At 42.3% G+C, this 27,961-nt stretch overlaps 1 protein-coding gene across 1 annotated transcript in view; it reads left to right on the top strand.

Annotated features, from left to right (window-relative positions):
* The first annotated feature begins 7,185 nt into the window (after positions 1–7,185).
* The window catches only part of DNAJC11 (DnaJ heat shock protein family (Hsp40) member C11), a 64,865-nt gene continuing 44,089 nt past the window's right edge, over positions 7,186–27,961 (top strand). The window contains exon 1 of the mRNA XM_068538790.1: positions 7,186–7,305. Coding sequence (XP_068394891.1) covers positions 7,234–7,305 — 72 coding nt within the window. The 5' untranslated portion in view covers positions 7,186–7,233. The remainder of the gene's footprint in view (positions 7,306–27,961) is intronic.

Genomic DNA, 27,961 nt, shown 5'->3' with positions numbered 1-27,961 from the left:
GGAAAAAAATTTAAGAAAATGAGAGAATTAGTGAAGTGGAAGATTGGCCAGAGGGAGCAATCCACAAAGAAGCCATAGTGATAAAAAGAAGGAAGACAGAAAAGAGAGAATACACTGAGACGGTGTGATTGGAGTCCCCAAAAGAGAAAAGAGAAACACTTCACAACAGCAATAGCAAAAGCCTAAAGGAAGTGAAATGATATTGCCAAAGTGCTGGAAATCAAAATAACTGCCCAACTAAGCTTCTCTACCCTGAGAAAACATCCTTCAATATTAATGACCTCAGATAGAGAGATTTTCAGAAGAACAAACGCCAAGAGAGTTCTCAACAACAAACCCACACTCAAAGCAATCCCACAGGGACTTCCCTGGTGGCGCAGTGGTTAAGCATCCACCTGCCAATGCAGGAGACACAGGTTCGAGGCCTGGTCTGGGAAGATCCCACATGCCGCGGAGCAACTAAGCCTGTGTGCCACAACTACTGAGCCTGTGCTCTAGAGCCCACGAGCCACAACTACTGAGCCCATGTGCCACAACTACTGAAGCCCGCACGCCTAGAGCCCATGCTCCACAACGAGAGAAGCCACCGCAATGAGAAGCCAGCGCACCGCAGCAAAGAGTAAACCCCGCTCACCGCAACTAGAGAACGCCCGCACGCAGCAACGAAGACCCAACACAGCCAAAAATAAATTTAAAATAAATAAATAAATTTTAAAATTAAAAGAAAAAAAGCAATTCCACAGGGTGTTTTTTAGACTGAGGGTCATTGACCCTACATGGAAGCTCAGAGATGCAGCAAAGGCAAAGAGCAAAGAAGTTCAATATTTTTTTTTTCTGGCTAGAACCAAGGATCCATGAAGGAAAGTCAGGAGGTGGAAGGCTGAAAGATCCATGAACCCAGAACACAAAGGTCCTGAATCCCAGGCGAGAGGAAGAAGAAAGGGAGATCAACACAGAAATATGGAAGTTAAGCGAGAGGAAAAGTCAAGCCTTCAAGGACGGACGGAAAAGTTACAACGAAGAAGGTGAGTAACATTGAAATACTGGCTAGAGTCCAGACAGACGGTGATTCAACGAAAGCCATTGGGTTTGGGGTTCAAGAAGCCATAGGAATCTCTGAGAAGAGAATTTTAAGGAAATGATGGGGATGAGAGCCTGATTGCATAAATGAAAGAGTGAGCAGTAAAGGACGCAGAAACAGCAGGTGCCATTTCCACGGGGAGACCTAACAAAGACCTACTTCCCCAAAATAGAACTCTTGGTTACTCCCCTTCCAAGCCTGCCTCTTCCATAGTCTTCCATACATGGCCTTACTACCCAGTAGCTCAAGCCAAAATGCAGGCATAACCATTCATTCCTCTCTTTCCCCCATACCCCAGCCCCAACCAATCAGCAATTCCTGCTGACTGAGGTCCAACTTGCGTTCTACACCTGACCATCCCATTGCTTAGTCCAAGTCCGAGTCTACCATCTTCTCTTCCCGGAATAACCTTGAACAGGATAGGGGTGAGGGGATGCTTCCATTCCTGCCCCCTCTAACCCAGTCTCCCTAAAGTGATCCTTTGGGGGGGGGAAATCAGACCATGTCTCTTCCCTGCTTAAAATCCTTCAATGCTCCCCATTGTGGTCAGAATAAAGCTTAAATTCCTGACCACCCCCCTCCCCTCCATGAGCCCCCCCCAACCCCGCCCGACTGAGCCTCTCCATCTCTTCCGACTGTCCTCCCCCACCTGCACCAGCTTCGTGCTCGCTGGCTCTCTCTCCCCATCCCTGGAGCACACCAAACTTGTTCTTGTCTCCAAGCCTTTGCACTGGAAGTTTCTTCCTCTGGATCTTGCAAAGCCAGATCCTCCTTGTCATTTGGTTCAAAATTACCTCCCCAGATAAATCTTCCATAACCAGCCCACTTCACATGACCTACCTCCACCTGAGACGTTCCAGTATCACATCACTGTGTTTTATTTTACTCACAGTACTTATCTGTAGTCATCTTGCTGATCAACTAACTTGTTTATTGTCTGAGCCCCTCCCCCACACATTGGAGTGTTAATTCCACTAGAACAGAAATCGCTTCCCTCTTGCAAATTGCAGAAAGGCCAATGCCCATTCCTGCATATTGTCTCAAACTTAAAGATAAGCTGAATAGACACTGTCGGGGAAGGTACAGGGTATTATAAGAGATGAGCATAACAGGACTGCCAAGTAACACTGGGGGCCAGTTAAAGTCAGATAATGAAACCGAGCAGGACCCCGCGGGGCTCCTGGGCACGGGAGCCTTTCTGTTCAGCCTCGATGACCTTCTCTGAGTCCCAAAAGGCAGAGTCAAACAATTGCTCATCAGGAAAGGGAGGGGATGCAGAGACAAGGGAGGAGCAGCCTTGGGGCAGGTCCTGGGTCCCCCTCAAGGGATGCACAAGACAATATCTTTGAACCCTTTATAGAACTAAAACCCCCAACAAATGGAAGATGTCTGCAATTCTTCATTCCAGAGAAGACTACCTGAGGCCAGATTAAAGGAACCAGAGAAGTTTATCAAGAGATTACCTGAAAAAATAAATAAATAAATAAAAGAGATTACCTGAGACCAGATTAAAGGAGTACAGGTCCTGCACACACCCTAATCATTATCAGTAACCCCACCCTTGAACCATTGCTACAAAACTCCACACCAAGAATGCTTTGAGGTCATTTAGATTGTTTTTAAAACTGCTTGGTCCTTACATGAAAAAAAAAAAAAACGTGTTATGACTTTGTGGTGCTAAGGATTGATGTTGAAGGTTTATTCAGTCTACAGTCAGGTGATACTAAATTTTATTTTGGGATGTTGGCATTTTAGGAAGATTTAAAGTTGAGGTAAAAATCTTTAGCAGACAAAATAGCAAACCCTCCTTATTCATGTAAAATTTTGAATACTTGTATCCTCTACTATTTTCTTTAATTATTGGTCAGAGTTAGGCCAGATTATTCCATTCTAAATGAAAGTTAAGCACTTTGGCCATTTGTTTTCTTAACAAATGCTAATCAAGTGAAAGAATAAGTATGACTAATACTAGTGTATCTATCGAATGTTTATGCTGTTTTATACATTTTGTGAGAAATTTTTGTTAATACCACAATTAGGGAAATAAAGATTTAGTAAATTCTTAAAAAAAAAAAAACTCCTCACCAAATCCTGCCAGGTTGGGACACACAGTTTTGAGAGGCACGAGCCCGCCGTGTCCCCCTTTGCTTGGCAAGTCAATAAAGCTGTTCTTTGCTACTTCACCCAAAACTCTGTCTCCAAGATTTGATTCGACACCGTTGCACAAAGGTCGAGCTTTCAGCATCAATAAGCATCAACTTTGCATCTTCCAAGACTTTCCTCAGCTACTCTCGACAGCCTGGGAGGAGCGTGGAAAGGTAGATAAGAGAGACAAACTAAACTGGGAATGGATGTGATGGACAGAGCCAAAGGCCAAAGCATTATGACATCACTGAACAGCCGAGAAAGCAGATTGGAATGGGACCCCAGCTGGGAGCTGACGGATTAGGATAGGTGAACACATAGGGACCACGGACGGACGTGAAGTTGCAAACGGCCGGGAAAACCAGTAAGTACCACGGGCACAACAAATGGATGACATCGTAGGTGGAATGTTGAGTTGCAAAGGCAGAAGGTCTGAATTGGAGATTTTGGAGACGCATACTTGGACAGGAATGGCAAGGTCTAAAACGGGTGAGTCCCGAGGCCTCCAGTCTATCCCTGAACTGCTGCCTGCGCCTCCTGCCACGCTGCCGAGGCTGCCCTATCTCACTCAAGCAGGTGTGGATCTTCCTCTGGGTGACTCGACCCTCCTGCAATCATCATCTTGGCTAAAGAGGAAAATGACGAGTCACTGAAATGCTAAGGGAAGAGATAACCTCAAGAAAATTTAATTCTTCAGTGCCTGCAGATTCTCCCTTTTCTTTAGCTAAGGTTTTTTTTTTTCTTCTTAACGCCTCTTAACAGGGTTATCAGAGCTCACGAGGGGAGAGGGAGAGCAAGGCTATGAATGGCTGGCAAGCAAGCATGACAGTCCAATCTGGGCTCAGTGACAAGAGAATAAGAAAAAGATTATAGGTGACTTTTCCTCCTGAATTACAGAGAAGGGGGTGTGGATTCAGGCTGCTTCACCTCATCTCTCCGTAGCATCACTCAAGAAAAGGGGAAGGATTGTAGGGTTTCTAGTTGAGGCTGCCAGATGCAGGACATATAAAAATACAGGACACTCAGTTAAACTTGAACTTCAGGTAAACAATGAATTTTTTTTTAGTATATGTGTATGCCCCATGCAATATTACTAGCAATTACTCATTGTTTATCTGGAATTCAAATTTAATGGGCATCCTGCATTTACTCTGGGAACCCTAACCCTACATGCTAGATGGGAGGGCCCAGGGTCGAGCCCTTAAACAGAGGAAATTTCCTGAGTGGCTGTGCTGAGAGGCCAGATGTTCTGGGGTTGTTCTGAACACGATGATGGTAGAGGTGAACGTCCTTATATTTACTGTTTAACAATGAGAGAATTCAATAACAATTATGAAACCGCACAACTCAGGTTGGGACTTGAACCCAGGCAAAACTCGGATTTGGGACTTGAACCCACTGTCTTTTAAGTAAGATCACACACCTGGTGTCAGGACTTAATGAAGCTCAGGTTCTTTATGTCTCAGCAGAAGGAATTCAGTGCAAGGCAAAGTGGTAGGTAAGAAGTGGATTTATTTAGAGACATACACATTCCAGAAACAGAATGCAGTCCATCTCAAAAGGCAAGAGCGGCCCTGGGAGAAACACGCTCTACAGAGTTTGAGCCATCTCAGATGTCGAGAGGCCCCCAAATATGGGGTAGTTACTTTTTATGAGCTGGGTAATTTCATAGGCTAATGAGTGGAAGGATTATTCCAACTCTTTTGGGGAAGGGGTGGGGATTTCCAGGAATTGGGCATCGCCCACTTTTGGCCTTTTACGGTTGGCCTCAGAACTGTCTTGGCACCTGTGGGTGTGTCATTTAGCATATGCTAAGGTATTATAATGAGCAGATAATGAGGATCAAGGTCCACTGGAAGTTGGATCTTCTGCCATCTTGGACCTAATCAGCTCCAAGCAATTTTTGTGATATCCTCAACGACTATGTTATTCTTTTAAAGGTTGTGCCCTGCCCCCTTCCCTCCTGTTTCAATTATATATACATGTATAATACATACACACGTACATATACTTATATGAATGTATTACATATTAGGCTTTGCAGCTAAGTGACAAATTGCTTTGCGGCTTTACCCAATAAAAAGAAAACAAAAGTGCAAGGAAGTGAGTTAACGTGGCTGAGTTTTGTCACTTGCTCTGGTGTGAGTAGTTTGTTGGACGTGTGTGTTAACTTAGAAATTTGTACTGCTCCTGGTTTTCATTATCTTGCCCACCATAGATTAGGGTTTTGGAGGGGAGAAACAAGAGAGCCAACCTCCAAAGTAAATATATTCTCAAGCCTGTGGGGGATCTAAGTTTATTTCCCATTTTTCACAACCACTTTCCAAGTAACCATAATACAAAATACTGTGGGCCCAAGAGAGGACAAAAACGCAGAGCATCCCTGAGTCACTATTTATTTTGTTAGAGTGGTGATAAAAACCAGGTCATTCTCAATCATAGCAACACAGACCTGGGCGTTCTGAGACATATGTTACGTTCCGTTCACGTAATTCCTAGAGGCAGTGTTTTCCAAAGCAGAGGGAAGATGGCGAAGGACTTCTCTACCCAGCTGAGCATTATGGCCCAATTAATGTCTACAAACCTGAGGAAAAAAGGAATACCATAACGTTGTAGTTTTCCCCCCAGCCTCTCGGTAAGAAATTCTTAAAAACCAGCAAATGTCAGCGTGCAGTTTAGCCTTCATCACTGCTCTGCAACCGAGAAAAAAGGAAAAACCATAAAAAAAAAAAAAATTGCTGGAATAGCTGATGGAATATGAGTGTCTGTGAAAGAAAGCTGCTGTGAGGAAACCTCACGCAGATAAAGAAAAAGCTCTTAATTTACAACCTGGGCTGACAGTCTGTTCCACACTGACTCAACACTCTTGAATAACCAGTCTCAGCACACCTAAGTGTCTCATGCCAGAAGATCCTTAAGAGGGCTGGGCAACTTGGAAGGGACCATACACAGGCCCAGGTGGTGCACATCTGGTCAAAAATTAGCAAGAGAAAGAAATCAACTTCTCAAACCCACAGACAGGTGTTTGGGGCTTCCCAGGAGACCTGCTTAGGAAGGGCAGCAGGGATGGTTCTAAATCGATGGTTTACAAACCTTACTGAGAATTAATGAAGAATTGGTACAGGGCAGCAGGAACCAAACCGGTGACAAGACCGTGGGAGCTCTCCTGTCCACCTCCTCTTGATAACTGCGTCATGTAACCGAGACATCTTTAACAACGCATAAGGCAGCAGGCACCAGACTGAAATCAATCAGGCTCCAACGTTAAATTATAAGATAGAAATTTACAAGAGAACAGCTCTGTGATAGGGTCTGCAGGTACACAAGCCGGCCATAGACAATTATAGCGGGAACCCAATGGCTACTGCCTCCTCATTTAAGCAGCAGAAAAATGGCCAGGTGCCCCTAAATATAGGGCAATAATAAAAAGTGAAAATGAGGAGGCCCGTCCTCTGGGCAGGGTTCCGGGTGGTCAAGAGAAAAGGCGAAGACCACTGAGGCAGGAACACATGACATTCTGGAAGCTTCCTGTGACAAGTCAGCAAGTGGGGCCTGGAGTAGCCTCCCGCGGGGGGTTGGGGGGCGGTGCTGGCGAAGCGGCCCAGGTGGAGCTATATTTGGGATCCGGATGCGCCCCGCCCTGGGGGCCGGCGGGGGAGACAGGGGGTGTAGCAGGGGCCTATCTCCCCGGCGCCCAGACGGTGACGACCCCCGGGTGTGACCGCAAAGTCGTCCTCTCTAGCCCGGGCACAGCCCCAGGGCACCCTGGCTGGGCTTTAGATCCGCGCGTAGCACGTGGAAGGGCCCGAAGCGCCGCGTCCCGCCCCCGGCCGCGCGGGGGCGCAGGGCGCAGGCGCGCTTCTTCCGGGCTGGGCGGTGGCGGCGCGACTCCGGGCCGCCAGGGGCCGCTGTGGAGCGGCCTCACGGGCCCACGCTGTCTGGACAGCGAACGGCCGGTCCCTCTTGAGCACGGCCTTGCCGGTTTGGCGGGGTGAAAGGTTGCGAAGATGGCGACGGCCTTGAGCGAGGAGGAGCTGGACAATGAAGACTATTACTCGTTGCTGAACGTGCGCAGGGAGGTGAGGCCTGCGGTGGGCCGCCGTCAGGGCTGAGGCTGGGCCGGGTCGCTCAGGGGTGGCCGGGCTGGCGGCGACCGCCCCGTTCCCGCCTCGGGCGGCCGGAGCCTGGCGGGGAGGCCGCGTGACCCCGGCTGACGTCCGCGATCGCCGGCCGGCTGGACTGTCCCCACCGCCCTGATCCTTGCGCCGGGGATGTTCTGGCCGGCCTCTGCCCCAGCTCTCCGCGGCCGGTGCGCCGCGTGCGCTGTGTCAGGGCAAGGCCAGAGGCCCCCGCGCCCCCAGGAGGGAACAGGGTCCCCGAGGTGGAGGTGGAGTGGGGGTCCAAGTCCTCCGGGACCCGGTGCCACGCTCGGCTCACACACCCGCCCAGGCCCAGGGGCTGTGTCATCGCCCCCAGCCCGCAGGGTGGGAAACCGAGTCTCAGGCACCAAGGTCAAGGCTACCGGGGAACCTCCCCAGGACTCTGTCCGGTTCTTGAGTCTTCCACGGGGACATCCCGCCTCTGAAGTGAGTCCAGGTTCAGAGGCAGGTGTCTTGTGTCCTCCTTTTGTGCAGCTGTCCAGAAATTCAAGGAAGAGGCTCCCGGACAAATAGCCTCATTTCGGAGGCCCAGGTTAGGAATAAACTCAGGAATAAGCTAGGAAACAAGGGATGCCCCAAGCACGTCCTCGGCATGTGCGGCCGTTTCCTCACCGGATAAAAGATAACACGAGAGAGTCTCACACTGTGTCTGGCACTTAGTAGGGGCCCAGTAAGTTTCCTTTCTTGTTGATTCTACATTTGAGGTCAGCGTGAAGGGCAGGGAGGCTTCTAAGGTCAGGTCATGAGGTGGATTATTTCTCTCTAAACTGCTGGGTTGGGTCTTCCCAGCCCTGCCAGAGAACCTCTAATTTGGGCTTAGGTTTTCCAGTGATCCGAAGTAGCCAAGTCTGGTCTATTCAAGCTTGCGTTGACTGGACTAGAGCTGGTCAAGTCTGTGTTGTCGGTATGTCTGCGTGATGTTAATAATAGCTAACGTTTTGTGAGGGCTTACTTTGTGCAGGGGCAGGGTGCTGAATGGACCCTTGATGTTTTTGCACTTAATTCTCACATCAGACCTTAAAGTAGGCATTCAGATGATTCTTGATTTAAAGCTGAGGGAATGAAGCATAGAGGGATTAAGTAACTTGCCCAAAGCCACACCACTAGAAATCAAGAGAGTCTGGATTCAGCCCCGGGCAGTCTGACTCTGGAATCCCAGTTCTTGACCTCTATGCTGTACTGTCACCCTAGCTTACCAGTCCTCAGACTACAGAGCTGCCGGACTCCTTGGGCACCCCTCATAAGAATCCCTTAAGTGTGTTAGTTGCTACTTACTATGGAAACGCCCAAAGAAATATTTTTGGGAATTGCAGATCTTGTTAGGCTGCCATAGGGCCATCTGGAGATTCTTGTAACTAATCAACGGTAAGCCTTTGGCCTTCATTTTTTTTCCCTTTGAATGGAGCTATCGGGCTGGTTATTCTCTTTGTTTTGTGTTTTGTTTTGTTTGGCCATGCTGCGCGGCTTGTGGGATCTTAGTTCCCGGACCAGGGATCAAACTCTTGCCCCCTGCAGTGGAAGCACAGAGTCCCAACCACTGGACTGCCAGGGAATTCCCTGGGCTAGTTATTCTTTTTCTCCAGTTCTTAGAAGCAAAGCGGTAAATGAAACCGGCTTTTCTGAAATCAGCCTTTTTTTCCACTCATTTATAGTTAGTCTGGTTATCAGTAATTGAGCAGCCATTTACCTGTTTACCAGGCTTACTGAATCTTAGGCCGCTGCACATGATCAAAAAGATCTAAAATAATAGGCTTGGCCAGAGTCCTAGGTAAACATTTGTCAGAGCTATAAAACTACCAGAGTGTTAGGACCCGTCATTGTTATTGGATTGATGGGTGGAAGCCAAAGAAATATTTCTTTAAAAAAAAAAAAATTTTTACTTCTCGGGATGAGTGAAGGCACCTCCACATTTATGGCTGTAGGTGAAATCCCTATGAAACATGTACTCTTGCTTAATCATCTTGCGTTGCCGTTGTCAACAAACTCAGTGTAAAACACCATCCCCTCTGGTGTGGAGATTTTCTCTCGCAGGGTTCCACTAGAAGAGAAGCTGTGAAGGTGATCTCTGGACTTGATATTTACTAGGATTTTTTGTGAAATTAGAAATCAGCCTGAAGCTGAAATACCATGATTTAGCTGAAGAATGAGAGAAAAAATAGAAGTAATCTTTATTCTTACCTGCGTGGTCAAAAGATGGTAATAACCCCTGTTGATGTGTTCGCATTCGGGTCTACGGCTTGATGACACCGAAGTGTAACTAGGAGGCGAGGTCCTCTTCCCACCAGCGCGCCAGAGCACTTTCAGAACTCTCGTGTTCAGGAAGTTCAGAGACTTTCCGCCAGGAATCTCAGATGGAAGCAAGCTGACACAAAACCAGGGAACTCTGTTTAAAAGTTTCAGTTTTACAGGCATAATACATGATAATAACAAATGGAGTAATATAGAAATGTCAAAAATCAGCTTAAGAATCTCCCATGCCCATGTTTTAAACTTTAAAATATCCCCTTAAATTGTATCCCAGAGAGTGAAGCAGGCAGCTAGACAGGACTTCCATGACGTTTAATCATTCCCTTTCTCTTAAAAAAGAAAAAAAAACACTCCCTTTCTCTAGTGTTCTGGATTTCCTCTTTGCGGAGTGGAGCCGTTGTCTGCCTGCCACACACTGAGGGGAAGGAGCAGTTTATCATTAACTGGGCACATTGAAACCAGGTTGGCATCTCTGGTTCAGGTAGTCAGATGCATCGTCAGCGGCCTGAAATCTGACTGATTTGAGATTTCTGAGATGATTTGCCAAAATTTATTTGGAGCAAGGATTCCTGAAGAGTACGAGTGAAATTTTCTTGATCTCTATGCTTTTTATAGACGTTATAATTGACACATTTTAAACCTGATTTATTCCTAAGCACTTGAGTTTAATTCCTACTTAACCAATGTTGTAGTTGAAAGAGTTTCATTTTTACGCATGTCTGCAGTGTTTATAGCCTGTTTTAAGATCTCCGGTCCCAGTGGATTGAGCCTTAAAGGAGCCAATCTCCTTTTCAACTTTTAAACACTTTTGAAAAAAAACACAGTCGTTAAATAAAAAATGAACTTAAGCAAAAATGTATTTTCTTGTAGGCCACATATGGAGGTCAGTCTTCTGGGATCTTTATCCTTCCATGACAGCCGTGAAACTAGAAGCGTAAAATCAAAACCTAAATAAAAAATGCATTTTCATTCCTTCCCTGGTATAGGGTCTATTGTTCTTTCCACAGTTTTTGGTTGTCTGGGTTTCTCTGGCTGCAGGTTACAGTCACAGAGTGGGGCTAAAACTTCGAGTTTGGACTGCAGATGGGAGGAAAAGGCTAGAGCACTAGAGGAAGGTCTGCTGGTCACAGCCAGGATTGACCTGGGGGACAGAGTCACCCAGCCCCTCAACCAGGATGGCAGGGCCATCCGCAGAAACCGAATGTAAAAGCGTTGGCTAAGCCAGGTGCACACTTCGGTGCCTAAAGCAGTGAGGTGCTGTGTGTTTGTTCTTTCCTTGCTTATCTAACCTGATGGGCAGATAATTTAGTCTTAATGAGGGATGCAAAGGTGGGTCTAAGAAGGTCATTCCTTCAGTGAGTTTCCCATCTGCTGCATTAGGTTGGATGTTCACAACAGTGACCCTGCTTAAAGCGAGTGTGCTGGGCAAGTAGCGTGAGCCTTGGGTGTCCAAAAACCTACCTTCCCCGGATGGTAAGGCGTCCTGTCAGTGAGCATGGTCCTGAGGAGCCGGGCTCGCAGGCCGCCCTGCCGCCCAGGTAGGCCTGAGCGCGTCATTCTGGCTCGGCGTCTCCTGTCCTGGCCTGCAGCGCACCTCATGGAGGCAGCTCACCATGGGGCTCTGCAGCCAGACGGCCCGTATTCAAAGCCCAGTTTTACCCCTGGGAGGTTTGTGCCTCTAGGCTAGGAGTTGAACCTTGTTGCTCCCTGTTTTCCTGCATGTTGAAACGTAGGCAACAGGTGAAAATGTATTAAGCACGCACTCTGAGCCAGGCTGTTGTGTATTGGCGCATGAGGGTATGTATAAAGTACCTGGCGAAAGTAGGTATTCGGTTACTAATATTTATTGTTGCTACTTCTTGGATTTTGATAAACGTGAGGTTTCGCTAATTTTAAAAAGACATACATGTACGTAGAAGGCTTTGGTATGCCTCATCCTGGCTAAATCTGCTACTGTAATAATAAAAAAAAATAGTGCCAGAATTTATGAATTAGGTTATGAATTCCCAAAGCTTTCTTCGTTCTTTCTGTTCAAAATACTGAGTTTATTCTCTTCAAAAGACGGTTTTCTCTCTGAACTCTTCCTGCAAGGTCATGAGTGTGACTTGGGTGGCGGGCGCAGTGGTTCCTGGAAGCTGGGGTTAAGCATGGGAGTGGAGTGCAGAGCCAAGGGATGACCCAGAAAGACGGTGTCTGGAGTAGAGGCAGAGTGGGACCCACAGGTAAACTTGTGAGCTATCAGCTTTGAAGAGGCCAGGCAGAGAGGGGAGGACCTGGCAGAGGCAGAGGTTCTGCTATAGCGACAGCAAGACAGCACTGGCGGTCAGGAGGGTTCCCGGGTGGAGCTCAGAGAGGCCTCTGGGGGTCTCCCTGGGAGTGGGGAGGGGGCCGTCAGGGTGTCCCGCTAGTTCCAGTGTCATCTCATAATGGGATCAGCAAACACCAGGAGGTTGAATTTTCAAATTGTTTTCTTCAGTAAACCATAAGCTAGTTACTACCTTTCTGCTTTGGACATTTCAAACAATTGCATCTTGAAATTTTAATACTCCAGTTCTGCGTTATCTACCAAAATACCTTTTTTTTTTCTTTCTTCCTTAAAGAGAATTCAATTGAAAGCTTTTATATTTGCTGTGAGTTCAGTAATAAAACCATGGAGAAGAGAATATGGGACACGCAAGCCGCACGTTTTGCTTGGCTATGGAATTTTAGTGTTTACTTCTATTAAACTTACATTTTAATTTTACTTATGTGTTTTATTTATACCCTACTTTGTTCAAGAGAGGATTTAAGACAGCTAACAGAGATGAAGAAATAAAATAGCATAAATGTTTAAAAGGGGGCACCAAAAACAAACAAACAAAAAGGCCATTGGGAATATTGCTGCTTTATTGCCACCGTCGTGGCCCATGGGTTATACAGGTCGCACTCCCTTGGAGAAGCTCGTGGCCTGATGGCCATATCCTGCTTGGCTCTTGGACATTTGGAACCAATTCTGCTTGCAGTGAGTGCACAGTGTTCCCTCCCGGGTTTGCTGGAGCCAGAACATTCTTCAGTAGTAAAATGCCAACAGACATCAAACCACACGTATCCTGCACGAGTGGGCAGGATGTAACAGATGCACACGGACGAGAAGGAAAAAATAAGCCAAACTCTGGATGTAAAGAGAGGATCCGAACCATCATTTTTGACCCAGAAAGGAACTTGAGTTCGTTTCACTCAGATGCTGGCCTTTTCATTTACTGTCATGTCTCAAAGGCCCCAAATAAACATGGACATGACTAGGAAGAGAAATGAAAACAAAGTTGTACAATGGTAGGAAAGTCTTTTCTAAGCCCTTGGAATGACCTCTAATCAGGAATCAGCATTTCTGCTCCTTTGGCCCATTTGTTCTCGTGTGCTGTTGTCAGCAAGGGGTGTGCCCTGGAGGACGGGACTCCCCATCGGCCCCGCAAACCTTAAAGGTGATGTGGGCCGTGCCTTTTTTCTTTTTTTAGTATTTATAGAGTTCTGTCCTTACCAATTGCCTAGTCCTTTTTTTTTTTTTTTTTTTTTTTTTTAGTATTTATTTATTTATTTGGCTGCGCCTGGTCTTAGCTGTGGCGTGCGGTATCTTTAGTTGCAGCATGCAGGATCCAGCACCCTGACCAGGGATTGAACCCGGGCCCCCCGCATTGGGAGCGCAGAGTCTTAACCACTGGACCACCAGCGAAGTCCCACCTAGTCCTTTCTTGAACTTATAATGCCATCTTGGGGATAACGTGTTCTATAAATTTTGTAAGTTTTTTTCCTTCTATGTTAAGTAGAACTTGAGTTTTCTAAGGTTATTCCTAGCTGTAGAAACTTGGAATTGTTTGATCAATCTCCTGTTTAGCTTTTCTGACATATTCACGATTTGATTGTTTCTCTCTTAAGCCCACCTTTTCAAAATGAAGAGTCCTAAAGTGGTGGTAGAAGGCCAACCTCCAAAATCATGAGAAATATAGTGTGTACGTCTGACCCCTATACTCAACACAGGCGGGTTTTAGGGAAGGACAGCTGAGATCACTTAGCCCAGTACCTGGCATTTTGGGCACCTGTGAGCGTGTTGATGATGGTGTGAAAAGGCCAAAGCTGGAGGTGGAGCTACGGAAGAGGTCAGTGGCTTAAAGAGCACAGCCTTTGAAGTCAAGTCCAAGTTTGACTCTCTAGCCCCCTGATATGGGGCAAGTTACTTAACCTCTCTGAGCCTGTTTCTTCATCCATAAAATCCAGACAATAATTTTACTGTCATAGGGCTGTTGGGAGAATTAAGCGAGAATGCACGTTAAGTGCTTAGCATAGTAATGGGCATATTATTATGTAAAGTAAATGCCAGTATATTTTTATTAGTATCATGAGCATAAAAGTTAATAAATGCTCTTACTGATTTGTAGGAATTCTTTATAGAATTTGAGTGAGTCCTTTGTCTGATAGATTAGTATAAATATCTGTCCCCTCTCTGTAGTTTGCCTTTCACTCTCGTAAATGTTCATGAACCGAAGATCGGTTTGAGCCAGGCCACACAAGTTATAATTTCTAGCCAGCTTTTGGGTCAGGGGTACATAATCAGATAAACTTCTCCATCTCAGACAAGTCATTTAGTTAACCTTTTTGATCTTCACTGTTTTTATCTGTAAAATGGGGGTTCCAATACCAATCTCAAGACATTTTATGAGTCTTCAAGTGTTAAATGAGGAAATATCGGTGAAAGTACTTTATCAGCTTTAAGTCTGTGCAAATGCATTTGTGACACCACTGACAGCCTCGAAATCCCCTTCAGCTTTTGCGATGCTCTCCTTGCCCTCCTTTCTCACGTTGCCAGTTGCTCATTTCCTGTCTTCCTTAGAATTTCCCCAGGTTCAGTCCTCACCAGCTCGGCTGGTTTAAAGTGCTCTGCTTGGGCCCCGCATCTCTGCCTTCTGGCCATTATTGCTGACGTGTTAGAGTCACCTGCCTTTCAAGCCTGGCTGCCTCCCAGGTTCTCCCTAACCCATGCATCCCAGTCAAAACCCCGGATGCTCTTTGGCTTTTCTTCTCCATATAGTATTGAGCCCCTTCTCGACTGTCCTGTAAGCCACTCAGTCTGTGAACCCCCTCGACTCCAGCCGACTTTGACCCCTTCATTTCTGTTTCAACTTCTAGGCTGCCAGCCAGCCAGCCCTCATAACCTCAGCCCTACATTTCTGCTGTAGTTTTCTTCAGGTCTCTCTGGTTTGCCTTCTGTCAGCTTTAGTCAAGCTGTACAAGTTAATATTAACGCACAGTATTGATCACATTTCTCTAGCCAGGAAGCTTTTGTGGCTTCCTGTTGTTTATTGGGTAAGGGTCAAACTCTTGGCTCCATTTTTAAAGCCCCTTACAAATTAGATGTTTTCTATATTTTCTGCCTACTTTGTGGTGATGTTCTGCTTTCTTCCACTGCAAAGCAAGCTCCATGTGGTCAGGGACTATAGTGGTCTGGTTCGCCATCAGGTCCCTAACAGTGTGGGCACATGACACGTACTTACCAGATGTTTGCCTCATGAATGAGCAGGTGGGTGGATGTCCACATTAATTTGTTACCTACTTCCTGCCTTCTTCTGCGCCTCTACTCTGACCAGTTTGTCAGTGTTCTGTCTCTCCCGGTTCCTCGGGGCATTCTCTTCCCGTGAAATGCCCCAGCCTGTTGTTGGTACCAAAGCAAATTGAATCCACCTTTTGCATTCCCATTCAGACCCCACTGCCTCCACGAAGTTTTCTCTGCATTCTGACAGCACTGAACTTACGTCTTTATCGTTAATATTAGCATTTTTGTTATATATTGTTTAGTTAAATCCATGTGTCTGGGGTTTTAGGGAACACACACACACACACACACACACACACACACCTCCCGCTAGTTTATAATCTCCTTGAGGGCAGGGATGACGTATTTCTTTTGTACCTCCTGTGGTACTTAGAGTAGGGTTGACATTCAGTAAATATGCTGGCTTGAAATGATGAATATTTGCTAACACCATACTCACCTTGTCCGGGTGCATTTTACTTTGTGGAAAACCTGTATTGAGGAACACATTGCACTTTTGGCAATAAATCATTCTAGAGGAATTTACTGGAAGGAGTTTATCAACTATCAGTTTGGTAAATCTAAACTGTCACTTATGAAAATTGTTTAAAGTCAGGTACCAGAGGATGAGAGCAAATTCAAACACATGCCTTTGTGCTCAGGCCCCAGTGTAAGCCAAGGCCCGTGCAGACTAAGTTCGAGGCTGAATACCATGTGAGAAGAGGAAAGAACGCCTTTCCCTTGTCCTTTCTCATCTGGCAGATACTGATTATCTTCCTCTTATGTTTTTTTTTTGCAGTGAGAAAAGGTTACTTGTTTGTCATGTTTTGTACTAGCACCAATAATATTTGTAAAAGTAAACAGCTTCAGATGGATTAGATTTATTTTTGTACAGTTCTTTTTCCTCTTGTCAGTTAAGTGGAGCTGAGTTTTTACAGTCGGCACAGGTTAGTTTCCGTTGAAATCCCGTTCTATTTGTGATGCTACTTACAAAGGTGAGTCAGGCAGGATGACTTGGTACCGTCTGCGTCATACTTGACGCTGAGGGTGAGTCCGCATACATTGTTGGGGTCTGTTATGTTTGTGCATGAACCCCATGTGCAGGAACTTATTTCCACATCCTCCAAAGATGTTTCCACATGGAAATGAAAAGGGTAGAAGACTGTGTTGAGCAGGGAAAATGGCATCAGAAGAGGGTAGGGCTGTGTATGAGAGCAGCTTTATTGTCTGAAGCTTCAGACTGTGTAGCGGGAACCTTTACCAAAACTGGTCTCTTAGTATAATCAGTATCTGCTCAGTGACACCAAATAATCTGTGACACCCTTTCTCTTCATGAAGCAGCTCTTGCTCAGCAGAAAATAGCCGTGCTGTCTTGGTGTTAATTAGCTCTGAACTCTGCTTTTTCCTTTAAATCATATGAGCACCAAGTATCATAAAAAATTACAGCCTTTTATTAGCTGATGCCATTTATTTCAGTCAGATTGTCTTGGAACATATGGACAGTCATGAATCTTCAATTGTGGTAATTAGGCAAACCCCCCAAAATCCAATAGAATATAGTTTGTTGAGACTTTGTTGCTGAGATGCGCTAATATAGATACAGCCTGGAAGTTTGAACTTGAAACTTATAGGCTTCAGCAACAAAAAGCCTGGTGGCTTTACTTTTCTTAAAGTGAAGGTATGAGGTATAATTTAGTTGTTACTTGCATACTCTTATTAGGTCTTCAAAGTATTGAATTAAATATCATTGTAGGGACTTCCCTGGTGGTCCAGTGGCTAAGACTCTGTGCTCCCAATGCAGGGGACCCAGGTTCGGTCCCTGGTCAGGGAACTAGATCCCGCATGCCACAACTAAGACCCGGTGCAGCCAAATAAATAAATAAATAAATAAATTTTAAATAAATAAGTAAATAAATGTCATTGTAGTAGTTAGATGTTCTCTACACCAAACATTATTGGCTCGTAACTAGCGAGGGGGCTGCACTTCCTAGTCCCCTAGCGGTTGGGTGGGGTCACATGACCCTTTCTAACCAGTGGTGTGAGTGGAAGTAATGTGTGTCCTGCTCAGGCTGAGGTACTTCAAGGCCACGCCAGCCGGAGAGTCTCATGCTCTTCCCTCTGCCTCCATGACTGGCAGGGTTCCAAAGGGTGTCTGTCTTGTCCACCTGGGACCTGAGGACATTGCCAAGCAGAGAACTAGCTGACCCGAGATGGACATGTAATGTGAGGGAGAAATAAACCTTTGGAATTTTTGGATGGTTTGCTAACCACGGTATCACCAACCCAGCAGTTCTCAAACTTTTTGCTGTCAGGGCCTCTTTACATTCTTAAATTATTGAGGTTCCCAAAGAGCTTTTGTTTATGTGGGTTATAACTATCAATATTTAATAATAAGACACAGAGTGTACTTACTTCTTGTATTTCAGTACAGGCACAAGGAAGACTTGAGGATTTCAAAATAACTATGTATTCCACAACAATGAGGTTACAGATACACAGATAGCATAGCAGATATAACGAAAGATATCAAACATGCAGCAAAAGAACTTAGAATCAGTTGAGTTAATCTCTGAAAACTCACGTGTTTATACCATAAAGTTACCACCTTAGAAATTTCTAGAAAACAGGAAACTATACAAGTACACAATTCATTAACCATCAGAACAATGATATCATACATCATGTAGCCTGAAGAAAATCCCACTATACTCTCATGAGAGAATGAGAAGAGGGCAAATCAAATCTTAGTATTATTATGAAAATAGTTTTGACCTGTGGACCCCCTGAAAGGGTCTCAGGGACTCCCAGGGGACCCCACACCACACTTAAGAACCATTGACCCAGCCCATCCTGACGGATACAGTCATGGTTCAGACATACTGATGTTCCTCACATGCTGTAGCTTACTTTGCTAAATGAAGGTAGAAAATAAAAGCAGAGTGGCCGTATACTCTGAATATGTGCACATTGATTGCAGAGATGGTCTCCATCAACTAGAAATTAAAAAAGTGAAAATGTAGCAGTGTCTTCAATTGCCTAATTATCTAAGGGAAGCAAATACAATGAAATTGTCGTCAGGAGACTTTTCTAAGCATGATACCACAGCAGAAATCAGAAAAGAGAGAATTGATAGGTTTGATTTTGTAAAAATGAGAAATATCTGTGTTTATTAAAGGAAAATAACTAAAGCCTAAAAAAAATTATAAACACAGTTAACAGACTCAAAAGGAATCTAATATATTTGATAAAAATTCATATTTTTAATATATATAAGGAACTCTTGGAATCAAAAAGAAAAAGATGAATACCCTAATAGGAAAACAGTACAAAGGAAACAAATAGAAGAAATCTAAAATGCAAAGAAGGGACTTCCCTGGCGATCCAGTGGTTAAGACTTCTCCTTCCAATACAGGGGGTGAGGGTTTGATCCCTGGTCAGGGAGCTAAGATCCCACATGCTTCGCAGCCAAAAAACCAAAGCAGAAGCAATATTGTAACAAATTCAATAAAGACTTTAAAAATGGTCCACATCAAAAAAATAATCTAAAAAAATGAAATAAAATGCAAATAAGTGTATGGAAAAAATGTCACCCTCACTAGTAAAAAAAGAAATGCAAGTTAAAACAAGGCTTTTTTTTGTTTGTTTTGTTTTTTCTCTACCAGATTGACAAAGATTTTTTTTTTTCTTTTTAATGATAGTATTGAGCTCTGATAAGATGGAAATCCGTTAGCCCACCCAGCCAGGAGGCAGGAGGATTCTCCTTTGGAGAAGTTGAGCCAGAGAGACTCTGGAGCCTGGACATAGACAGTAAAGGGTGAGAGTGGCACCCTAACAGAGACAGGGGGGTGTGTTAGTGTTTGCATGGTGAGACTTCTGGCTTTTCTTCCTATATTCTCTGGTCTCTCCCCTGAAGGAACTAGCCCATCAAAAAGAAAAGACTACCAAATGAAACTTCTAGGTTCCCTCCCAGGCATTTCACAGAGAAGCTCATCACATGACAAGACCTGTTCACACATACAGAGCTTCCAGATAGCTTCTTAGTATCTTACTATGAAGTGTAAGTCAATTGCCAAAGAATGTCAAATGTTTGAGGGAAGGCTCCAACGTGAAATTCTGAGATCATGCAGACAGCAAGGAGAAACTAGAAGGAAGCAGACAATGCAGGGAGTTTGGAAACTAGATCATCTTCAGATAGATAAGATACTACATGTAAGAAATAAGAACAAGGTGATATATCAAAGAGCAATACTGTATAAAAAGAGAAGGAGCTCTTGGAAATTAAAAATAAGATAACAAAAAATTCTATGGAAGGGTTGGAAGATAAAGATGAGGAAATATGCACAAAAGTAAAACTTAAAAACTAGAAGATCAGTTCTTAGCCATGAAGTAAAGTAAAATGAGGGGGAAGACATTATGAAACAATTAATATGAGAATATTTCTCAAAAGATAGGAGACTATAGGTTAAAAAAGGCCATTCAGATAACTAGCATAGTGGATGGGGGAGAAAAGGACCCCCATACTAAAGGAAATCATAGGTTAAAGAGAGAGTCCTAAAAGTTTCCAAACAGGTCGCAAACAAAGGACTGGAATTGGAAAGACATTAGGTATCTCACCAGTAGTACTGTAAACTAGAAGACAGTGGAGCAATGTAATAAAAATCCTGAGGGAAAGTTATTTCCAAGCTAGAATTCTATACCCAGCCAACTATTCGTTAAGTATAAAGGCAGATTATAAGATCATTCTGAGATATACAAAGCCTAAAAAATTTTTCCTCCCAACCAATCTTTTATTTCTGTTATCTAATTTTTAATTTCCAAAAGCTCCTTCTTCGTTTGAGAATATCTATAAAGGAAACTACTGGAGATTGAGCTCCACCAAAATGAAGAAGAAAACTAAGAAAGAGAAAGGCACAGGATACAGAAAAGAGATACCAACACAGGAAAGATACCCAGGAAGATGGTGACAGGAAGTCCTAAGATGAAGTTTGTTTAGCAAGCCTAACAACCAGAACAGGGCAGAGAGCTCTTGGAGGAATGCCTCTTAGAGGGAAAAAAAAAAATCAAAGTGATGTGCTATTTGATATTTTCATATTGAGAGGAATATTAGAAGTCTTTAAGAAGTATACTGTGAAGAGTTGGAGAAGAATCGTAACAGAGCCATAGAAAGCTAAAGCAAATGAAAAAGATGAGGCAATTGTTAACTCCAGGAAAAATAAAAAGTAGTTCAAGAAAAGAAATGTAATCATAGTATACTGTTTGATTCAGCTTTGAACTATATTTACAGTCATAATTAAAACTAAACTAATTAAAAAGAAAAACTGTGCATTGATTTGAACCAAAGTTGTGATAATTACATAGAAGGGAGGGGAAAGATAAGCACAAGGAAGTGGAAGAGAACTAAATTCTCTTAAATTAAGTCTAAAAGTTTTAAATTAAGGATATGAGTATATTTAGAAATAAAATGAGAAAAATGCTAAAAGATTTAAAAGTGCTTGCATCTGAGGAGTGGGAGTGAATGCTGTTTTGGGTTATAAGTCTAGTAGTTTTATTTATAAACTGTTTACATAGTCCTTGGATAAAATTAAATTTTTTAAATTAAAATAATTAAACGGTAAATACTTTCTGGAGATCAGTTCAGAAGACTAAAATGGAAGTCTTATACCCTTTTATCCAACAATTTTAGAGACTTATTTTCAAAAAGATAATCATGCATACACACAAAGTCTATTTAGCTATAGGGATGTCCACTGCAGCCTTTTTAAAACAAATGAAAATTGTTAATAGAAGATTGTTATATAAACTGTAATAACAGCATTTAAAATGGTGTAGAAAACACTTAATGACCAATAAAACCCGAAAAACCAAAACTCCACAAGACCTTTAACTGAAAAAACAGGTTATACAATTATATTGTAGAAGAAATACAATTTTATTTTTAAATATATTTTTCTTACCTGTATTTTCAATTTTATCTATGATGAATATATTTTTCTAATAAGAAAAAAATATTTTTAAGGTAATTCAGTTAGGAAAAAACTAGCATTTGACTCATTTCTTTAACCTCTTTAACCAAAGGAATTGATGCCATTTTTATAATCTATGCTTATGACAAAGTTGCTCTTCATATTTTTGAAAATGAAGTTTATTTTTGCTCCACATCCTCACCAACACTTAATATTCTCAGTCTTTTTCATTTTAGTCATTCTAGTGGTTGTTAATAGTATCTCGTGTTTTTAATTTGCATTTCCCTAATGACTGACAGTGTTGAATGTCTTTTCATGTACTTGTTCACCAGTCCTATATCATCTTTTGTTGACGTTTCTGTTTACATCTTTTACTCGTTATCGTATCAGGTTGTTTATCTTCTTCAGTTGTGAGAGCTCATTGTATATTCCAAATACAAATCTATGAGACAGATATTTTACAAATATTTTTCTTTTATTATCCTATATAGGAAATCTTTAACTTGAAGTTAGAAAGATTATCTCCTATGTTGTCTTTTAGAAGCTTTATGGTTTCAGCTTTCACATTTGTGTCTTTTTTTCAATTCTCAGGTTTTGTTGGCTTTTTGGTTTTTTCAATTTTTTAACTTGTAAGATACATATAACATAAAATTTACCATCTTAGCCATTTTTAAGTATACAGTTCAGTGATATTAAATGCTTACATATTGTTGTGCATCTGCCACCACCATTTATATCTCCTGAACTCGTTTCATCTTGTAAAACTCAAACTCTATACCTGTTAAACAGTATATACCTGTTAAACAGTAAGTAAAATTATACAGTATTTCTCTTTTTGTGACTGGCTTATTTCACTTAATATAATGTTCTCAAGGTTCATCCATGTTGCAGCACATGTCAGAATTCCCTGCCTTTTTAAGGCTGAATAATATTCAATTGTATTTATATACCATATTTTGCTTATCCATTCATCTGTTGATGGGTACGTGGGCTGCTTCCACATTTTAGCTGTTGTGAATAATGCTGCTCTGAATATGAGTGTACAAATATCTGTTCAAAACCCTGCTTTCAGTTCTTTTGGGTATTTACCCAGAAGTGGAATTGCTGGATTGTATGGTAAATCTGTTTTTAATTTTTTTGAGGAACTGCCATACTATTTCCCATAAAAGCTCTACCATTTTACATTCCTGCCAGCAATGCACATGAGTTCCGATTTCTCCACATCTTTGCCAGCACTTGTTTGTTTTTTTGTCTATAGTAGCCAGCCTAATGGGTGTGGAGTGGTATCTCATTGTGGCTTTGACTTGTATTTCCCTAATGGCTAGTGATATGCAGCATCTTTCCATGTGCTTTTGGCCATTCATATATGTTCTTTGATATATGAATGTCTGTTTAAGTCCTTTGCCATATTTGAATCAGATTGTTTTTGTTGAGTTTTAGGAATTCTTTATATATTCTGGATATTAATCTCTTATCAGATATACTGTTTGCAAATATTTTCTCCCATTCTGTAGGTTGTTTTTTCACTTTCTTGATGGTATCCTTTGATTCATAAAAGTTCTTGATTTTGGTGAAGTCCAATTTGTCCATTTTTTCTTTTGTTGTATGTGCCTTTGGTGTTGTATCCAAGAAATCATTGCCAAATCCAATGTCATGAAGCTTTTGCTCTGTATTTTCTTCTAAGAGTTTTATAGTTTCAGCTCTTATGTTTAGGTCTTTGATCCATTTTGGGTGGATAAACTAATAAACGGATTCAGCAAAAGTTGCAGGATACAAAGTCAACACACAAAAATCAGTCGCATTAGTTTTTGTACATGGTGTTAGGTAAGGGTCTTCATTCTTTTCATGGGGATACTCAGTTATCCCAGTACCATTTGTTGAAAAGACTGTCCTTTCCCTATTGAATAGTCTTGGCATGCTTGTCAAAAATAATTTGACAGTTTGTGTGAGGGTTTACTTCTGGGCTCTCTATTCTATTCCATTGGTCTGTATGTCTGTCTTTATGCAGATATCAATCTGTTTTGATTACTGTAGCTTTGTTGTAAATTTTAAAATACAGAAGTGTGAGTCCCCCATCTTTGTCCTTTTTCAAGATTGTTTTGGCTTTTGGGATCCCTTGAGATTCCATGTGAATTTTAGAAGGGACTTTTCTATTTCTGTGAAAAATGTCATTGGGATTTTAATAGGGATTGAATTGATTCTGTTAGTTGCTTTGCATAGTAGTGACATTTTAATAATATTAAGTCTTCCAATCCATTAATATAAAGTATCTTTCTGTTTATTTATGTCATCTTAGTTTCTTTATGTAAGTCTTTTAAGTTTAAGTTAATTCTTAAGTTTTTTGTTTCTTTGTTTTTGATGCTATTGGAAATGGAACTGTTTTCTTCATTTCCTTTTCAGATTGTTTATTGTTCATGTATAGAAATGCAGCTAATTTTTGTGTGTTGGCTTTGTATCTTGCAACTTTGCTGAACTCATTTGTTAGTCCTAACAAGGTTTTGTGTATGTGTGGAATTTTTATAGTTTTCTACATATAAGATAATATCATCTGCAAACAGAGATAATTTTATTTCTTTTCCACTTTGGATACCTTTTATTTCTTTTTTTACCTAATTGCTCTGGCTAGGACTTCCAGTGCAATGTTGAATAGAACTGGTGAGAACAGACATTCATACCTTGTTCCTGATCTTAGAGGAGAAGCTTTCAGTCTTTCACCACTGAGTATGATGTTTGCTTTGAATTTGTCTTCTTCAGTTGTAAGAGCTCTTCATGGCTTTTAGTTTCTTTTAGTCTCCTTCTGTTGCTAGTTTGCTGAGTGTTTTTATGATGAAGGTGTGTTGAACTTTGTCAGTGCTTTTTCTGCAACAGTTGAGATGATCATGGTTTCTATGAATATGGTATATTATATTGATCAATTTTCATACATGGAACTATCGTTGCAGTCCAAGAATAAATCCCTCTTGGTCATAATGTATATCCTTTTAATATGCTGCTGAACTCTGCTGATATTTTGTTGAGGATTTCTGCATCTATGTTCATAAGGGATATTGGTCTATAGTTTTCTTTTTTGTGTGGTGTCTTTGTCTGGCTTTGGCATCAGGGTAATAGTGGCCTCATAGGATGAGTTTGGAAGTGTTCCCTCTTCAATATTTTGGAAAAGTTTGAGGATTGATATTAGTTCTTCTTTAAATGTCTGGAAGAATTCACCAGTGAATCCATCAGGTCCAGGGCATTTCTTTGTCAAGAGGTCTTTGATTACTAATTCAATCTCTTTACTAGTTATAGGTCTATTCAGATTTCCTATTAGATCATGATTCAGTCTTGGTAGATTTTGTATTTCTAGTCATTTGTCCATTTCATCTAAGTTTTCCAATTTTTCTATTTCTGTAGAATCGGTAGTAATATCTCCACTTTCATTTCTGATTTTAGTAATTTGAGTCTTCTTTCTTTTTTTCCTTAGTTAGTCTAGCCAAAGGTTTGTCGATTGTGTTGTCTTTTTGAAGAAGCAACTTTTTTTTCACTAATTCTTTCTATTGTTTATCTGTTCTCTATTTACCTCTGCTCTAATCTTTATGATTTCCTTCTCCTGCCAGCTTCGAGTTTAGTTTTTCTTCTTTTTCTAGTTTCTTTTTTTCTCTTTTATTTATTTTTTAATTAATTTTTATTAGAGTATAGTTGATTTACAGAGTTGGATTAGTTTCTGCTGTACAGCAAAGTGAATCAGTCATACATATACAGATATCCACACTTTTGTAGATTCTATTCCCATATAAGTAAGTCATTACAGAATATTGAATAGAGTTCCCTGTGATATACAGTAGGTTCTTATTGGCTATCTATTTTATATATAGTAATGTGTATATGTCAATCCCAATCTCCCAATTTATCCCTCCCCCTCACCCCTTTGCCTCTTGGTAACCATAATTTTGTTCTCTACATCCGTGGCTCTATTTCTGTTTTGTAAATAGGTTCCTTTGTACCATTTTTTTAGATTCCACATATAAGCAAAATATATTTGTCTTTCTCCGTCTGACTTACTTCACTCGGTATGACAATCTCTAGGTCCATCCATGTCGCTGCAAATGACATTATTTCGTTCTTTTCTAGTTTCTTAAAAGTTGTAAAGTTAGGGACTTCCCTGGTGTTGCAGTGGTTAAGAATCCACCTGCCAGTTCAGGGGATACGGGTTCGAGCCCTGGTGCAGGAAGATCCCACATGCTGTGGAGCAGCTAAGCCCGTGCACCACAGCTACTGAGCCTGTGCTCTAGAGCCCACGAGCCACAACTGCTGAGCCCACGTGCCACAACTACTGAAGCCCGTGCGCCTAGAGCTCATGCTTCGCAACAGGAGAAGCCACCACAATGAAGCGTAGCCCCTGCTCTCCACAACTAGCGAAAGCCCACACGCAGCAACAAAGACCCAACACAGCCAAAAAAAAAAAAAAAGTTGGCTAGTTAGTTGTTGATTTGATATTTCCTTTTTCCATGCTGCGCAGCTTGTGGGATTTTAGTTCCCTGACCAGGGTTTGAAACTGGGCCCTTGCCAGTGAGAGTGTAGAGTCCTAACCACTGGACTGCCAGGGAATTGAGATTTCCTGTTTTTTAATGTAAACATTTATAGCTATAAACTTCCCCCTTAGCACTGCATCCCATAAGTTTTGGTATGTTGTGTTTCGTTTTCATTCATCTCTAAGTATTTTCTAATTTCCCTTGTGATTTTTTTTCTTCGATCTATTGGTCGTTTAAGAGTGTATTGTTTGTCACAAATTTGTGTCTTTTCCAGTTTTCCCTATGTAATTGATTTCTAATTTCATCCCATTGTGGTTGGAGAGGATACTTTGTATGATATCTTTTTTTTTTTTTTAATAAATTTATTTATTTTACTTATTTATTTTTGGCTGCGTTGGGTCTTCGTTGCTGCACGCGGGCTTTCTCTAGTTGCAGTAAGCGGGGGCTACTCTTCGTTGCGGTGCACGGGCTTCTCATTGCGGTGGCTTCTCTTGTTGCAGAGCACGGGCTCTAGGCACACGGGCTTCAGTAGTTGTGGCCCACGGGCTCAGTAGTTGTGGCTCGTGGGCTCTAGAGCGCAGGTTCAGTAGTTGTGGTGCACAGGCTTAGTTGCTCCATGGCATGTGGGATCTTCCCAGACCAGGGCTCGAACCCGTGTCCCCTGCGTTGGCAGGCAGATTCTTAACCACTGCGCCACCAGGGAAGCCCCTTTGTATGATATCTGTCTTTTAAAATCTATTGAGACTTAAATTGTGGCCTACCAAATGGTCAATCCTGGAAAATGTCCCATGTACACTTGAGAAGAATGTGTTTCTGTTGTTGGGTAGAATATTCTGTATGTGTCTGTTAGATCTAGTTGGTTCATTGTGTTGTTCAAGTCCTCTATTGCCTTACTTATCTTTTGTCTGGTTATTCATAGGATGTTGAAGTCTCCACCTATTACTGTGAAACTCTATTTCTCTCCCTTCAGTTCTGTCAATTTTTGCTTTATGTATTTGATGGTCTGTCATTAGGTATATAAGTTTATAGTTATTCTGTCTTCTTGCTGTATGAACCTTTTATTAATATGTAATGTCTTTCTTTGTGTCTTATAACCTTTTTTAAATTTATTTATTTTGGCTGCGTTGGGTCTGTTGCTGCGCGCAGGCTTTCTCTAGTTGCAGCGAGCAGGGGCTAGTCTTTGTTGCAGTGCGTGGGCTTCTCATCGCAGTGGCTTCTCTTTGTTGAGGAGCATGGGCTCTTCGCATGTGGGCTTCAGTAGTTGTGGCACGCGGGCTCAGTAGTTGTGGCTCGTGGGCTCTAGAGTACAGGCTCAGTAGTTGTGGTGCACGGGCCTAGTTGCTCTGCGGCATGTGGGATCTTCCTGGACCAGGGCTCAAACCCGTGTCCCTTGCATTGGCAGGCAGATTCTTAACCACTGTGCCACCAGGGAAGTCCCTTATAACCTTTTTTGATTTAATGTCTATTCTGTCTGATATTAGTATAGCCACCCGTGCTCTATTTTGGTTACTATTTGCAAGGGATGTCTCTTTCCATCCTTTCACTTTCAACCTGTTTGTGTCTTTAAATCTCAACTGAGTCTTTTGTTGCTAACATATAGTGTGGTCATGTGTTTTCATCCATTCTGCCAGTCTCTGTCATTTGATTAAGGAATTTAATCTATTGACATTTAAAGTAATTACTGATAAGAGGGACTATTTCTGTTACTTTGCTATTTGTTTTCTTTTTTTTTTTTTAATTAATTTATTTATTTATTTTTGGCTGTGTTGGGTCTTCGTTTCTGTACGAGGGCTTTCTCTAGTTGTGGCAAGTGGGGGCCACTCTTCATCGCGGTGCGCGGGCCTCTCACTATCATGGCCTCTCTTGTTGCGGAGCACAGGCTCCAGACGCGCAGGCTCGGTAATTGTGGCTCACGGGCCCAGCTGCTCCGCGGCATGTGGGATCTTCCCAGACCAGGGCTCGAACCCGTGTCCCCTGCATTGGCAGGCGGATTCTCAACCACTGCACCACCAGGGAAGCCCTGCTATTTGTTCTCTGTGGGCCGTTTTGTTTGTCCCTCATGTCCCACATAACTGTCTTTTGTGTTTAGCTGATTTTTTGTAGTGAAATGTTTTAATTCACCTCTCGTTTCCTTTTATGTATATTCTGTAACTATTTCCTTTGTGGTCACATTTAACACCTCAAATTGCATTTAACATCCTAACGTTATAACAGTGTAATTTGAATTTATACCAGCTTAACTTCAATAATGTACCAAAACTCTGTTCTTTTACAGCTCTGTCCCACCTCTTTCA

Source organism: Eschrichtius robustus, chromosome 3 (assembly GCF_028021215.1).
Source record: "Eschrichtius robustus isolate mEscRob2 chromosome 3, mEscRob2.pri, whole genome shotgun sequence".
Classification (NCBI taxonomy): Eukaryota; Metazoa; Chordata; class Mammalia; order Artiodactyla; family Eschrichtiidae; genus Eschrichtius; species Eschrichtius robustus.
This window is presented reverse-complemented; position numbering and strand designations above follow the sequence as displayed.